The 15,600-nt window shown below is 54.4% G+C and overlaps 8 protein-coding genes across 8 annotated transcripts; 4 read left to right on the forward strand and 4 right to left on the reverse strand.

The window, feature by feature from the left end:
- Positions 1-1,497: 1,497 nt before the first annotated feature.
- On the reverse strand, positions 1,498-2,142 carry MYCGRDRAFT_27270 (uncharacterized protein; the record flags this gene model as incomplete). The annotated part of the gene is made up of 3 exons (XM_003856845.1): positions 1,498-1,743; positions 1,799-1,938; positions 1,995-2,142. Coding segments are annotated over 3 exons (534 nt in total), but the record flags the coding sequence as incomplete, so codon positions are not given.
- Positions 2,143-3,505: 1,363 nt separating this feature from the next.
- On the forward strand, positions 3,506-4,586 carry MYCGRDRAFT_107758 (uncharacterized protein; the record flags this gene model as incomplete). Its single annotated transcript, XM_003856737.1, has 2 exons — positions 3,506-3,772; positions 3,844-4,586. 2 exons carry the CDS (start codon positions 3,706-3,708, stop codon positions 4,584-4,586), a joined length of 810 nt encoding a protein of 269 aa, XP_003856785.1.
- A 603-nt stretch (positions 4,587-5,189) lies between these two features.
- Positions 5,190-6,418, forward strand: MYCGRDRAFT_67531 (uncharacterized protein; the record flags this gene model as incomplete). Its single annotated transcript, XM_003856738.1, has 2 exons — positions 5,190-5,868; positions 5,991-6,418. 2 exons carry the CDS (start codon positions 5,253-5,255, stop codon positions 6,416-6,418), a joined length of 1,044 nt encoding a protein of 347 aa, XP_003856786.1.
- Positions 6,419-7,751: 1,333 nt separating this feature from the next.
- MYCGRDRAFT_107760 (gamma tubulin) lies at positions 7,752-9,415 on the reverse strand (the record flags this gene model as incomplete). The annotated part of the gene is made up of 5 exons (XM_003856844.1): positions 7,752-8,174; positions 8,228-8,830; positions 8,883-9,232; positions 9,288-9,328; positions 9,379-9,415. 5 exons carry the CDS (start codon positions 9,384-9,386, stop codon positions 7,752-7,754), a joined length of 1,425 nt encoding a protein of 474 aa, XP_003856892.1.
- Positions 9,416-9,925: 510 nt separating this feature from the next.
- On the reverse strand, positions 9,926-10,679 carry MYCGRDRAFT_90228 (uncharacterized protein; the record flags this gene model as incomplete). Its single annotated transcript, XM_003856843.1, has 3 exons — positions 9,926-10,305; positions 10,508-10,571; positions 10,623-10,679. 3 exons carry the CDS (start codon positions 10,677-10,679, stop codon positions 9,926-9,928), a joined length of 501 nt encoding a protein of 166 aa, XP_003856891.1.
- Positions 10,680-10,917: 238 nt separating this feature from the next.
- On the forward strand, positions 10,918-12,547 carry MYCGRDRAFT_107761 (uncharacterized protein; the record flags this gene model as incomplete). The annotated part of the gene is made up of 2 exons (XM_003856739.1): positions 10,918-12,279; positions 12,397-12,547. 2 exons carry the CDS (start codon positions 11,030-11,032, stop codon positions 12,545-12,547), a joined length of 1,401 nt encoding a protein of 466 aa, XP_003856787.1.
- Positions 12,548-13,044: 497 nt separating this feature from the next.
- On the reverse strand, positions 13,045-13,636 carry MYCGRDRAFT_79121 (uncharacterized protein; the record flags this gene model as incomplete). The annotated part of the gene is made up of 1 exon (XM_003856842.1): positions 13,045-13,636. A coding segment is annotated over one exon (476 nt), but the record flags the coding sequence as incomplete, so codon positions are not given.
- Positions 13,637-13,869: 233 nt separating this feature from the next.
- On the forward strand, positions 13,870-15,443 carry MYCGRDRAFT_107763 (uncharacterized protein; the record flags this gene model as incomplete). Its single annotated transcript, XM_003856740.1, has 3 exons — positions 13,870-14,031; positions 14,086-15,176; positions 15,232-15,443. The coding sequence occupies 3 exons, from the start codon at positions 13,882-13,884 to the stop codon at positions 15,245-15,247; spliced, it is 1,257 nt and encodes a 418-aa protein (XP_003856788.1).
- Between the last annotated feature and the right edge of the window lie 157 nt (positions 15,444-15,600).

The raw sequence follows: 15,600 nt of genomic DNA on the forward strand, positions 1-15,600 counted from the left end.
GAGCGGGAGGGTGGTGTGTTGAAGGCATGCACGCGGTGGATCCTCGCTACAACCACATGTGACTGTGTCGGTATGGCGTTATCTGCACCACGAGCATGGACAGGGTGAAGTGAACTGAGACCCTGGAAAATGACCCCGGTTTATTTCGGGGACCCTCGCCAAGGAACGCTCAAAGGAGATGCAATGTCTGGAATGGGACATCTCTGACTTCTGGTCGTTCATGCTATGCACAATTGCGCTCATCTCGAAGACATGACTGCTATGGACTCGGAGTACGCCCATTTGTCCGACTATGGAGCGAACATGCTTTACCCGGTCCACGCCGATGGCATCATTCATTAGCTCCACGACTCCGCATATCGTCCCTCTCATCAAGAACATGCAGCGCAAAGCCCATTCCGCTGCGGAAGAGGCGCTTAGCACATGCAACCACTGTTCAGCATCACATGCACTCTGAGCTTGACTCTCCGCAGGCAGTCCGACGCTGGCTTACGCAAGGTCCATTCGTGCCACATCCGCCGTGGGATCTTGTTGCTCGAATGCCGAAAGTCAGTTCCATCAGATCCAAAACCCATCATGTTCCGCCACTCGCTCTCGGCGGTGGCCTCGTGTCCAACCTCGTTGAAGTTGACAGGCACTCTTGCGGGGTTTTGCATGCTCGTCGACTGCTGTGGCTGAGCTGGAAGAGCTACGCGACCGTTTGCGTAGTATGGGTTGTTGGAATTGATCGGTGCCGCTAGGTTGAACTGCTGCTGGAAGTTGTTATTGTTGGCTCTCGAGTTGAGGAAACCGCCGCGGCGCCCTCATCCACGGTCGAAACCTCCTCGCTGTCCGTCTGAAGTCGAGGTTGGGTCTTGAAACCGGTTCTGGGTGAAGCCGTTCTGGTTGTAATCGAAAGATGCCTTCCCAGGAGACATCTGACGCCTCCATTGCGCTGATGAAGGTCATTTGATCGGTCACTGACAGCGCGCCTCAAAGACATAAATCCAGCTTGTCTTGAAGGTCAGACATGGTTCCATGTGCTTAGAACGGAGTCTACTGGCAGGCTTTGCGAGCGAGAAGCGAAAGCAATGCTGAAGAGGAGCAGGATATGTCTCGACAGCAAAACGTAGTTTTGTGCACATGAGATCGATCCCACTGGCATGGTGTGTCAGAGGAGAGCGGAAGCAGGTTGGTGAGGCTGGACTGTCGGCTCAGTAGCAAGACGTGAGTTCTGTGTGCATGAGTTGGAGATCATCGGTCGGGAGTTTGGACGTAAAGTGGAAGCAGTTGGAAGACAGCGGGTGCTTGCACATGTGTGTTTTTCAATGCACGATGTGGTGTTCAATGACACGGTGCGGGTCCTGAACATGAAGAGATGGCAACGCAAAAGCAAACAGCAAATCCTCCCTCCCCTTCACGCCCTTAAAACGGCACCTCCCCAACCAAATCCGTAAAAATCGCATCCTCCGGAATAACCAAATCCTTCTCCGGCGCCAATTTCTTCACCTGCCTCTCCCTCGCCCAATCCCTCACCGCCTCGAAATCATGACACTGATGCTGCCGCACGAAATTTGGCTGCGTGATAAAATGCGGATCACTCGACCACACCCACGGCACCACCCCAATGTCCGCCCCGCACATCAATTTCTCGCGTAGGGCGTCGACGCAGTGGTTCAGATGCGCTTTCTGGACGGGCAAGGAGGCGTTGTGAGTGGAGGCGTAGTGGTCGCGGTTGAACCAAAGATTTCGGCGAAGGGCGTCCTATGATGGGATCGGTTAGCAAGGGAAGATGTGGTGGAGGAAAAAGGGGACTGACGAGACAGTGCAGTTCGTGCACCGCTTCGAGGATCGCTATGTAGCCCGTTACATCTCCGTGCTCGTCGACGTGCATTGCGTTGTGTTGAGGGTCCAGACCGAATATGGCGCCTTGGTCGGGAGGGATGACAAAGTAGTCGACTACGAACAGTCTTTGAGTTCTTGGCCATCTTGAGAAGAGGATTGCCACGACTTACATTCCACGCCCAAGTCTTCCCATGCGGCGTCCGGGTCGGATGTTTTGGGGTCGGCGGTGTATGGACTTCCCGAGAAGTTGAATGGCGAGAACCATTTGAGATGCCACGAGCGGTCGATATCCGATAGCAGGGAACCATCTGCGGGAAGTATAAGGACGTTGCTTCTCTCTCTCTTCAGAAATGAGCTTCAAGGCAAGACATACCGTCGACGGAGAGATCTTCGCAATGGGAAGGGGTGGGCTGACGCCGTAAGACAGCCGCTGTGATGACACTCGACGAGAGGGCGATCAACGCCCCTAGTAAAAGCAACAACGAGTATTGCAATCGTTTTGATGCGCGATGAGCTGGAGCGGTTGGGTGGTGAAAGAGAAATCCTTCTGTTTCAATGGCGGAGTCATCTGATGTTGAGCATCGCCCACCTTCGGTGTACGCTTCTTTGGACAGGTCCATGGTCGTGGAGGGAAGTAGTCCACGGCGCCGACGATTCAATGTAGGGCCCTTGGGGAGGCCACGACACAGCAGCTTCGGTATCTGGAGGCGAAGATTCCAGATACCGAGTTGTCGAGATTCATGCGTGTCCCGAAATCATCCCGAGTTCAATGGCACTGGCGATACGACGTTGCCATTACGAAAAGGTATTCGCCGTAGCGTTCTTCTGATCTTGTCATGCCCTGTACGAGGTTGTTCCGCACCAGTAGTCTCGCGGGGTTCCAGATGGTTCTAACGATCACCGACGATCGCATCATCGCAGTCGACCTGAACCATGTGACATGTTGCAGCGTTGACGGATCGGACTTGCAGCCGTTATCTCGAAGCAACATCCACATGGCGGTGAAGGCTCGCAAGTGTGGTTTGGCTCGTGTATCTCAAAGCTAAGGCCGGTCAATTTTTTAAGACGTGGTCATCCACCACTTAAGCCTCGAGAAGCCCGGAGCCAGCAAGATAAGCAATCCTTGACGCGCTACAGGCAAGGTGCCGATAGCTTCACCGGCACCCATCACATGCTAGCGAGCTTGATACAGACTGTATCCTGCATACAGGAACAGCACTTACAGTCGGAAACTCAATCGATGCCCTTTCCAGGCAGGTATCGACGGAATTTCGAGCTCATGTTGGCCCGGGGAGCGTTCAAGGGGCGGACACCAATTCATGCTCTGGGTACAGGACCTTTATTCACTAGTGCCGACGCTTGATCAGAATGCTTCCCGGAGATCGGGATTCATACCAGGATCTCTACCTTCACGTGGCGCATGATAGCGTTCCATGGACCAGGTGACGGGTTTGATCGCGAAGTTTCCCTTCAAGGCGACAACAACCCATGCATTTGAGCAAGTTGGACCCACAATCGTCGTAAGCTTGATTTGTCGCCAGTCGTCGATGACCATTGCCGAGCCAATGCGACTTCGACGATGGCGAGCTCTGACCGGAGATGTCGCCTTATCAGCTGTGGTATTCTGAGCTACTGCTCGTGGACACGAGACAAGGGGTAGCAACACGGAGCAACAATGCCGCCCAAAGTGGCAAAGACAGCGCCCGCAGTCTGGGTAAATTCCGAAGCGTCGAAGCGAGCCGCGGTCGACTGGCAAGACGGGAGCGCATAAGTACCTCCAAGAGGGAATCTCTCAGGCGCAGCAACCTACCTTCTACGCATCGAACATCATCTTGCTTTCCCAAAGGGCATTCCAAAGACTCCGACCAGAATCTGTTCAACATGAAGCTCACCAACATGCTCCTCATGGCCACGCTCGCCGTCGTGGGTTTCGCATCTCCGGTGGACCGTACGTTTCGCTCGACGCGCCGACTACCAGCTCCACCATGCCATGCAACGTGAAAGCTGACAACGTTCCAGGTCGAAGCCAGCTGGCGGATTCTTGCTACGGTCCTCCCGGCTGCGCTGCAGTGGAGGAGCAGAAGCGCGCCATCAGTCCATCTGTCGAGTCTTACGACGGCGCCAGCGTCGAGACCAGGAGCCAGCTGGCGGAGGAGAAGCGCGCCATCAGTCCATCAGTCGAGTCTTACGACGGCGCCAGCGTTGAGGAGAAGCGCTCCATCAGTCCATCAGTCGAGTCTTACGACGGCGCCAGCGTTGAGGAGAAGCGCTCCATCAGTCCATCAGTCGAGTCTTACGACGGCGCCAGCGTTGAGGAGAAGCGCTCCATCAGTCCATCAGTCGAGTCTTACGACGGCGCCAGCGTTGAGGAGAAGCGCTCCATCAGTCCATCAGTCGAGTCTTACGACGGCGCCAGCGTTGAGGAGAAGCGCTCCATCAGTCCATCAGTCGAGTCTTACGACGGCGCCAGCGTTGAGGAGAAGCGCTCCATCAGTCCATCAGTCGAGTCTTACGACGGCGCCAGCGTTGAGGAGAAGCGCTCCATCAGTCCATCAGTCGAGTCTTACGACGGCGCCAGCGTTGAGGAGAAGCGCTCCATCAGTCCATCAGTCGAGTCTTACGACGGCGCCAGCGTTGAGGCCAGGAGCCAGCTGGCGGAGGAGAAGCGTACCGAAAGTCCAGACGTGGACGCTTACGACGGCACCCTCGTCGAGGCAAGGAGCCAGCTGGCTGCTTCCGTCTACGGCGATTCGACGGAGTAAAAACACGACTGCGCTGGTCCATGGAGAGCTCCCTGCCAAGGCGGTACTCGCAGCTATTCCCCTGGAGCGGAAAACTTGCGCCCATCGGCGAGAGATGGCGCAAGGATCAAAGGAGCCTCTGCTATTGGCGATGGAATGATGGCTGTGCCCGGTATTCTCAAGATGGCGTAGCTAATGCTTGAAATCGACAATGGTTCGCTGATCTCTCATGTCCTTGGTCGTGTCTTTTGTCCCAGTGAAAGGTCGTCGTTGTTGCTCTTGTAGGCGCATTCTTGGTTGTAGTCGAGTGTTTATGCAGAAGAGCAGCCATACGGCCATACGACTCGGGAACAGTGTGATGATCTCTCAGTGTGATGATCTCTCAGCGTGATGATCTCTCAGCGTGATGGTACGGCCGTCCTTGGGCTCTGCTGCCTCTACCGCGTTCGTCTAGGATGAAATAGATTGATCGCAAAAGCGGTGAGTTCGAGACGCGTTTCAGCAAGGCTACGATGTCGTGCCCCCGTCCCAATTACCTCATCGTTAACTCCATTAACGCCGTCCCTGCCGTCTTCCTCCTACATCATTCACACTCTTACTCTTCCCATGTTCCGCCTCCTCCCCAAACTCTTCCATCATACCATCAAGCCTCAAGCCCGACCCTTCACAACCACAACTCCATACAAAATGCCTCTCCTCGCCGCCGGCACGGGCAAGCCCCGCGTGATCCTCGGAACCATGACCTTCGGGCCCGACCCCGCCCAAGGTGCCCGAGTGACCTCTCTCGACGAATACAAAAAAGTGCTCGACACTCTCCAGCAGAACGGATACCACGAGATCGACACCGCGCGAGTCTACGTCGGAGGTCAACAAGAAGCTTTCTCCCGGGAAGCAGGCTGGAAAGACCGCGGCCTGAGCGTGGCTACGAAATGGTATCCTTTCCAAGCGGGAGCTCATCAGGGCGACAAGCTCGAGGAGCAGTTGAACAAGAGTTTGGAAGAGCTGGGAACGAATTGTGTGGATATCTTCTACCTGCATGCTGCAGACCGAAGTTTGCCTTTCCAGGAGCCACTGAAGAAGCTCAATGAGCTTCACAAGGCTGGCAAGTTCGTGCAGTTGGGATTGAGCAACTTCACTGCTTTTGAGGTCGCCGAGGTGGTCATGCTCTGTATTCAAAACAACTGGGTCCGGCCTACCATCTATCAGGGAATGTATAACGCCATTCAGAGGAACATTGAACCCGAGCTCATCCCGGCGTGTCGACGGTACGGCCTGGATATCGTGGTTTACAACCCGATCGCAGGTGAGTTGTGAATTGGATCAGGTCTGCAGTAGCCCAAGACCGACCATGGGAGTGCCAGCAGATCTTACTCCATTGAAACCTCGTTGGCGAGACCATAGCTGACATAAACACGTCTCCGCCAGGTGGTATTTTCTCAGGCAAATACAAGACCAACGAGATCCCGAAGGAGGGAAGATACAGCGACGTCAACGCCAAAGTCGGCCAGAACTACCGCAAACGATACTTCCAAGACGCAACGTTCGATGCGCTCCGACTTATCGAGCCAGTGGCTGAGAAGCACAACCTCACATTGCTGGAGATTGGCTTCAGATGGGTCGTCCACCACTCCAAGCTCAAGGTCCAAGACGGTGGAAATGATGGCATCATCATCGGTGTATCAAGTTTGGCACAACTGGAGTCGAATTTGAAGGACATCGAAAAGGGACCTTTGCCGGAGGAGGTCGTGAAAGTGCTGGACGAGGCGTGGCTGATTACCAAGCCGACGGCAGCGGTCTACTGGCATTTGGATCTGGAGTACAAGTATGATACGCTCAAGGCGTTGTTGGCGTAGAATAAGCGATCATGAGATGTGGAATTGCCTAAAGTGGTAACAGGTACTGATCTGATCTAGCAGCGGCACTTATACAGCACACAATTACGACCAAGATCTGTATTGCTGCACTCTGTCCACGTGCTCCATCTCAGCATGCCCAAACAAGAAAGATGGGAGAGTCTCAAAGTCGAGTCAGCTGCACTTATCAGACAATGTCTCACATGTGATGCGCCAAGCCGCAACCACCTCTATCTTCAACACAAAAACCCACGCGCTGCACTTTTGTCTCTCACACGACAATCTGAAAAGTCATGGCCAACACACTTTACCACGCCACAGTGCTGGTGTCCGAACTGGAGCCTGGCCTGTCCCTCCTGATCGCCCTCTGCCGCACATCCACCACTTTTATCCATCGATCTGCGGCTCAATGTGCCTGCTGAGAGGACGACTTCGTGATGTTGTGTTGAGATAGAGGTCACCCTCCTTTCGAGGTCCGTGGCAATAGTCCAGTCAGTGTTTGCTGTACCTTCTGCCAGTCCCATTTGCGTTCCTTCTCGCTTCCTTCTCTCCATCACATTCGCTTGCATCGCATACGTGGCGCAACTCATTCCATCCCATCGCCTTCATACCCATCACATCAACCCAGCCGGCCTCCACCAGTACATCTACCCCCTCAAGATGTCCAACCAACCCCCTCCCTTCCGCTACCATCAACCTACTTCCTACCGCTACAACACCAACCCTTCCTACACCACGCGTCCCACAACCCGTCCCACGACCCGTCCACCGCACACAACACCGTCCTACACCACCGCTCCTACTTCCTCGACCCGCCCCTCCCCCAGCCCCTCATCCTCCCGCCGACAAGTCCATTTCCCCGACGACCACCTCCCAAGCTCACTCTCCCTACGCCTCAAATTGGGTCCTCACGATCGTCCGTCGTGTGTGATCAAAATCAGTGTGTATTTCGAGATGGGAAGATTGCCGAGGGTGAAGGTCAAGACTTCCAGGCCGAATGAGAGGAGGAGACATCGGCGGTGAAAAGGGCAGGGACGGCAACGAGAAGGGGAAATTCGATGTGAGGGTGGAGGTGCAGGTGGAGAGGGAAAGATGAGGCTGATGAGGACGGGAGAAGCAGAAGAGGGAATGATAATGGAAAGGAATGAGAAGCAAGCCAAAGCGTCGAGTCGCTGGTATCGTGCATTTTGCCTCTTAAATAGCTGGGAAAGATCGAACGGAAGGGAGGGTTTGGCCGTACACTCCCAAACACAAAGGACGCCATGATCGCCGAAACGCCGAGCTTCAAAGAACAGCACTCCAAGTTCCACCGTCTTTTCAGGCCCTTCACGCATCACCTCCCCGTCGCCCCACCATCCGTCCGTCCATCCTCCTTCCCCTCCCCCTCCTCCTGCTCCCCACTCAAATAATCCGCCTTCTCCGCCGCCTCATACTCCCCAACCAAATCCATCACCACCTCCTTGCTCTCGTCAAACTCCCCGAAACCATCTCGAAACGAGTCGTAGCGCTTATACTGTTCGAGATACGCGTTGCGGTTGCGCATGCGGTCGTACTGCCAAACGATGCGCTTGAAGAGGGTCGCGATGCCGGTGTGGTTGGCGAGCATGAGGCCGGATACTCGAGGGGGTGGGGTCGAGGTGTAGGGTGGGGAGAGGTAGGGAGATGTGCGGGAGAGGGCGACTTGGATTGAGGCGGGGCCCCAGGGGATGAAGGAGGCGAGGGAGCGTTCGCGGATGCGGAGGAGGGATTTGTGGACCTGAGAGGTGGTGTTAGCTGGGAATTTTTCGGTATTTTGGGAGGGGGGCTTACGTCGGTGGGATCGGCTTCCCCCATGATGATATTAAGGATGGAGATGTAGCAACTCGACTTGCTGGGCTTCGTCGAGACCATTTGATTCTTCGGTTGCAGCAGTCGACGCATAACGTCCAAGACGGTGGTTTTTCGCACAGTCTTCGCGGCTTCAACATTGTCGCCTGTGAAAGGAGTGTAGCTAGTCTGGAGGAAATGACATCGCGGGGTGGGAATCAAGCTGGCCATAATTCCTACCAGATCGTTGTGCATGTAGCCCGGGTATCTCAGTGTTGTGGTCGCAGCGGACATGACCGTAGCGACGAGCTGGTTTGTTTGTTGGAGGGAAGGTTTCTGAACGTGGAGGGTGTCTGCTGCGATTCGGGAGAGAGCGCCGTTGTCGAGGACTACAACAGCATCGGCATTTTGTGTAAGTCGTCGCAAGGCGAGGAGGGAGTTGTATGGCTGCACCACGACGTCTCCCGAGCCTTGACCTTGCGTATCCGGGAAGACAGAGTACGTCTGAATAATCTTCTTCGGGAAGCGGTCGTTCAGTCGTTCGAGCAGGAAAGATCCAAGTCCAGATCCTGTACCACCAGCAATCGAATGCAGCAGCATGAATCCCTACTCCATATCAGTATCCACATGTCCACTCCTTCTTCTGACAGCATCTCACCTCCAAACTATCACTCCCATCCGCCTCCCGATCAATCATATCCATCAACTCATCCTGCACCGTCGCTCCCATATCGAACCCAGCCGCCCAATTGTTTCCCGCGCCCGCTCCCTCTTTATGCACATAAAAGTTCTCCGGATTGTAGATATTCTTATACGGCCCAGTCTGAATGCCATTGATCACACGCGGTTCGAGGTCGAGGAGGATCGCACGGGGGATGTATCGTGTGTCGTCGGATTGGTAGAAGAAGACATCTTTGCGGTCGCCGCCGGAGGTCGCAAAGTCTTCGAGATTCCCGTCTTGGTTGATGCCGTGTTCAAGGCAGAGCTGTTGCCAGAATTGGGAGCCGACTGCGTGGTGACATTAGCATGGGTCGTGGGACTGGATGAGGGTGGTGGTACTCACCGCTGTTGCCGCACTGGCCGGCTTGGAGCGTGATGATTTCACTGAGAGCGAAAGTTAGATGAGGCCTTCTCTCATTGAGGTCACGACTTACCGCGGCATGTTGTCGTGCGATCATGCAGAGAATTGTTGTATGTGTATTTTGAGGTGTTGTCAAAGTGTTTGGTTGGAAGACGTGAAGTTGGCGGGGCAGAAACGCGTCTCTCAAAGGCTTCACGCGTTGAAGGGTGGACGGCATGGCCGAATTCTTTACAACGACATACTCTACATTTCTACAGGATCGAATCCATGAGGAGCCTTTCGCAGCCAAATGGTATCAATTTGACTCTTCCCTCTAGGAATGCCCTCCCAGCACTAACCGTATGCTGTGCTATCCGCTTTCAGTGACCTTCTATCCTCAGAGCAGGTCTTGGAAGGTCAATGTGGCCTGCCGCAATCGATTTCGCAGCCAGCAGATGTGCTCTTATCCATGCCTCGGATCTCGTCGTCTCTTGTAGCTGGCCCTTAGGCTGCGTGTTAAATGACAGGCGTCTTTTGCCAGACGGATCCCTCCTCTTCCGGGATGGCACTTGGAGCAGCACGAGACTTCCTCGTTCTTGCAGCGTCATTGATGCAATTTGTTCCTCATCAAAGACACTCTCTCACTTGATCGTCCTCACTAATCCCTTCAAATCTCCTCCCTCCACAATCTCCACCTCTCCACTCCCCACCTGTCCCCAGCCATCACCCACCTCGCCAACAATCCTCGCCGGCCTACCCGCCACAACACTCCCTGGCGGAATCATCATATTCGCCGGCACAACCGTGTTGGGCAACACTTTGCACCCTTCCTTGATCATACTAAAGGGTCCCAGCACGCAGTTCTCCCCAATGTGGACGTGGCTGGAGATGCTCGCGGATGAAATTTGCGAGTTGGCACCGATGAAGACGTTGTCCGCGATACGCATGGGGTAGTAGGTTAGTTTGCCGTGGTGGAGACGGGAGGGAGGGTGGAGGGTTGTGCCGGTGGAGATGATGCTCGCTCTGTCGAAGGTTAGTCAATATCTTTCTCGAGGGACAATGGACGAGAGATCTCATAATTGCTGGAGTTTCGTTTACAAGGACTTGCCTTCCAATGTTGATAGCAGTCGTTGGAGCTTTGGCTGGTTGCCCTTCGGCTGGTGGTTCTGGTATTCGTTGGAGATCACCGCGAAGGTGTACGCCAGCCATCAAGACTGATCTACCACCCAGCATGATGTTCTGTTTCCCTTCGATATGCGCTCGCCGTGAGATCTTGTTGCCTGTGTCCTGGTTTTGTTGTTAGCATGCGTTATTATGTCTAAAAGAATGTTGGCTTACTGTCTCTATGTATTCGGTCTTGACCGAACGTCGACTTGTTGCTGTAGGTCGCGACATGATGCCTGCGCACTTCAGGGCTGTCAAAAGATGTTTGAAGGTAAGATGGTTGGGAATCGTAGATGTTGTTGACATCTCGTGCACTCGTTCATATATCCTTGTTGTGCCTCAGGCACCATCTGTTTCACGACCACGCCATTGACCAGGATGGCCCCACATGAGGTCTCGTTTGACTGACCACATGACATTGGACTTCACCCAATACACCGCTTTTGAACAGGCAGACCTTGCTTCGATCATCAGCGTGATGTGCAAGAGATTTCCAGCGAGCAATGGATGAGACGAACTGTTGGAAGCAGAGCGAGTGGGACAGCTTCTCACCGCTCAAAGCTCGATAACAACAACCCACCATGAAACAATGTATCCTCAAAGGTACAAAAGACCGGCGGCCTACCAATGTTGACGCTTTCGCCGACCTCGAGAAAGGCTATGGGACTTTCGACCATGATAACCAGCAATCCTCCCAAGATGGTCCGAACGAACCAGAAGAAGACTTCGGCTCGAATTGGATGTCCCATCTGCACGACAGCACCTTACTATCCGCCCTGACCATCCCGGGAACCCACGACTCCGCGACCTCAGCCTCCCACATCCCATTCATCCGCACACAATCTCTTTCAATCACAGACCAACTCGCCCTCGGAATCCGCTACTTCGACCTCCGCTGCGCTCTACGGCAAAACATCCCCGTCATGGTTCATGGCCTGGCATATCTAAACCTCACCCTCGCATCCGTGCTGTCCGACTTGACGGCCTTCCTGTCCGCCCATCCAGGAGAAGGCCTGGTCGTACAAATCAAGCAGGACCGCAAACCCTCCAAGTCAGACATATCCTTCTCGCGGGCGATATACCTCGAACTCGAAGCCATCCGCCCTTACCTCCGCACCCTCCCCACAACTCCCACCCTCGGCGAAGCTCGCGGCAAAATCCAACTCTTCCGCCGCTACAACCTCCCCCGTGGCATCCGAGGATACGGCATCGACGTAACCCAATGGCAAGACAACCCCGAGGAACCATTTACAATCCACCACCCCTGGTTCCGCCAGCAATTAACAATCCAAGACCACTACTCCTTCACATCCGGAACCTCCCTCCCCTCACTCGTCACCTCAAAGACGACATCCGTGATCTCCCTCCTCAACCGCGCAGCCTCTGACTCCGATTCCCCCTCGCACGACGACGACGAGCCGGATTCAGCGCACTGGTACATCAACTTCACCTCCGCCTTCGAAATCAACGTCTGGTACCAGATCCCTCCCCGCACAATCGCCGTGGGAGGATATTATTTCCTGCGGTGGGTGGATGGAGTCAATGCAAGGCTGCGGGCCTGGGTGGAAGTAAAGGGGGGAGGGAAGGGGTTGGGGATTGTGGTTATGGATTTTCCGGAGAGTGAGGGGGATTTGGTGGAGGAGTTGATTTTGACGAATTTTGAGCAAGGTGAGAAAGGTAGCGATGTGGGGTGGAGGAGGTGGTGGCGGGGAGTGGGTGTAGGTTTGGTGGTGGGCATGGCGGTTGGTCTGCTTTTGATGGCGGTCGTGTTGGCCTGGGCGATGTTTATGGATGAGCAGACCGCGAGGGTGGTGGTTGGATATCTCGGGTGGTGAGTTGCATCGGATTGGAGGTGTACATATTGCATTGCGGACAACGAGGAACAGCGCAAGCTTGGCCAAAAGGCTGGAAGAGAGAATGAGAGCATGGCATATGACATGTAACGTAGCATTGCATTGAGACGACTACCATGTGGACTCAGAGCTTCCTCCGTTGAAAGCTTCCACAGACAGTTCATGATCCGATTGTTCGAACTCCTGATACCACCAAACGTGCGGTGGACATCGTTTCATTACTGCACCGACCTGGCGCACACTTGACTCTGGCTCTCGCGGCTTGTAAGTTCGCCTTCATGTTGTTTCTCGAGAATGCGTGGCCATCTGAGCGATGTGTTATCCCTCGCTCGCCGCCTCCGAGATCTTACAACTCTCTGTCATCGGCGCCGCCCAGCCAGAAATGCTTTAGTCCAGCACGAGCGTTTGGAAAGCCGATCCATAACGAGTGCACCCAATTTCATTGTGGGTAGACTCCATTCGCAAGGAGGTGGCCGTACTTGCAGACAATACCTCGTAAGCTGCGTGTGAGAAAACTTCAGCGCTCGTCGACATCAAATCCACATCTTTATGTTCTCAATCCTTCACTCGACAGAACCACCGCTCTGCCTCCATTTCTTGATCCTCTTCTTCAAATCGCCCTCACTCCGCTGCATGTAATTGATCTTGTGATCCCTCGCCATCTTCTCGTAATCAACCCCATACTTCTTCACCAACTCCTCAATAAACGCCACTTCCCCCTCGGGTTGTCTCCTCTTATACTTCGTGACAGGTCGATTCGCCGCTTCCTCCAATTGCCGCACCGTCTCAGTCTTGTTCGCCGCTCGTCGGCTGGAGGACGCAAGATCTGTGCTGCCGTGTTGATTCTTAAGGTTGAGAATATCGTCATCTCCCTCCTCGCCCTCTTCATCCTCGTCTTCCTCCGAACTATCCAACTCATTCAACGGATCATTCAACGGATTACTCCTCTTCCCCTTCCCCTCATCCATAACCCTCAAAATCGCCCCGGTCTCCGGGTCCCGCTCAATCCGCACCTCACTAACATCCAACCGTTCCTTCCTCTTCGTCGCCGCCGTAATATTCAACGGATCCACTTTCCCCCTCGACTCGCCTCCCTCCTCTTCTTCCCGACGCACATCCGACACTTTGCGCTCCACGCCTCCAGTCGACTTGTTCAATTTGGCCGTGAGACCGAGGCGAGAGTAGTTTTGTGCGAAGGTGAGGTTTTTGTCCCAGTTTTGGGCGATGATGGGGTGGTGCAGGAGGCGTTTTTGGGATTTGGGCTTGTGTTTGACTTTGCTTATTGAGGAGCGGTTTTTCTTTTTTTGGAGGGTGCGGCCCATTTTGAAGGATGTTGTGGGAGGTTTGTGTATGGAGATGTTGTAATGGGTTCGAAGATGGTCGTCTTCGAGTTCACATGCGATTCGGAAAATTCTTAGCGGCGGGAGTGTCCGTCCCCCGGATCCAGGGTTCTTATCGCTTATCGAGAGGAACAGGGGCGGGCTGGGCATTGGAATTCATGGAGACGTCGCTTGAATTGAACAGCTTTTCGTCCGATGGTATAGAACATTGCTAAAGAGGAGGGATACTGGATCAACACCATGGCGATCTCAAGAGGATACCGCATGCTTGCGTGCATTGCAGTGCTATGCTTTGCGTACACTGTCATTGCCGAAAAGGCGCGTCTGCCCGACATTGATGCTCAATTGATAGCTCGCATGAGCACGCAAGAGATTGAGGATCAACTACAGGTAAGACTTGGAGAACACATGTCCAGCCAGATGGACACCTCTGACAATGTCTAGCACTGCCCCATAATCGAAGGCCTTACCGCCCACAAAGCCGCCCACGCCCCAACGACATCCTCTTCCCTGCAAAATGCCTTCAGCATCCTGTTCCCCTTCGCGAGTCCGGCCTACAATGCCCTCATGGGAACCCTCTACATCTCCGGCCCGCCCAACTTCCTCCTCGCCCTTTGCCCGCCGAACATCGACCCGAGCAGCTTGAACGTCATGGTGGCCTTCGCCGTGGGAGGACTTCTAGGAGACACCTTCTTCCACCTATTGCCGGAGATCTTCCTGGGAGAGGTCCCAGAAGGAGAAGTTAAAGCAGTGCTGGTAGAGCCGAACAAGAACCTTCTCCTGGGAGTTGCCATCATGATTGGCTTCGTCACATTCGTGGCCATGGACAAAGGCCTGCGCATCGCAACAGGTGGAGGAGATGGACATTCGCACTCGCACTCCCACGACGCCAGCGCCAACACCCCGGCTTTAGCATCGACATCTTCCACCGATCTGGACAACAAGACCTCCCTCCGCAACCGCAAAGACGTCAAGTCCAAAACCTCTTCCTCCACTCCGGTGGTAGCAGATCCCAAACCCTCAGTGAAACTCTCTGCCTACCTCAACATCATTGCCGACTTCACCCACAACATCACCGATGGCCTAGCGATGTCTTCCTCCTTCTACGCCTCCCCCACTCTCGGCGCGACCACCACCCTCGCAGTCTTTTGTCATGAAATCCCGCACGAAGTCGGGGACTTTGCACTACTAATACAGGGAGGTATGAGTAAACGCACGGCCATGGGACTGCAATTCGTCACCGCGCTGGGAGCGGTGTTGGGCACATTCATCGGAATCGCGGTGCAGGAGGTCGGAGGGAATGCAGCGAGTGCTGCTGCGACAGGAGTAGAGACAGTTGGGAATGTTGGTATTTGGGGCACGAGTTTGATGGCGGGCGATCTTTTGTTGCCGTTTACGGCGGGTACGTTCCTGTATGTGGGTACAGTGGGAGTGATTCCGGAAATGTTGGAGACGGGACCGAATCGATGGAAGGAGTTGAGGAGTATGGGAATGCAGTTTGCGGCTATGGCTGCTGGGGCGGGAATCATGCTTGCGTAAGTACTTGATTATTGAGAGGGACGAGACGACATGCTGACTTGCTGTGAACAGGATCTCTTGGGACTAAGCGGTCGCGGTTATGTCGACAAGAGAATTTGGGATATCGCCGTGGAATAGAGATTGTGATGCACACGCAGACTCCGTGAGGTCCTGGCGAGAGAAGCTCGAGTCATCCATGCAGCGCCGTGCGAAGGCAATGGGGAGATGACATCTTGAGCAACGATATCATGTCAATAGATACAGATATACAGCTCCTCATCTTCAGCCGCTCCACCTGGAGCTTGGACTTGTTCCGATGCAGCATCTCGTGCGCGATGGGATAACTCACTCGCGTCGAACTGATTCACCAACACCGACACGAGCAAAGGCGAGGGATACTCCATGCCGATCGTGTTGCCGCCGTCGCACCGGCCTGGTTGG

This window comes from Zymoseptoria tritici, chromosome 1, assembly GCF_000219625.1.
Source record: "Zymoseptoria tritici IPO323 chromosome 1, whole genome shotgun sequence".
NCBI lineage: Eukaryota > Fungi > Ascomycota > Dothideomycetes > Mycosphaerellales > Mycosphaerellaceae > Zymoseptoria > Zymoseptoria tritici.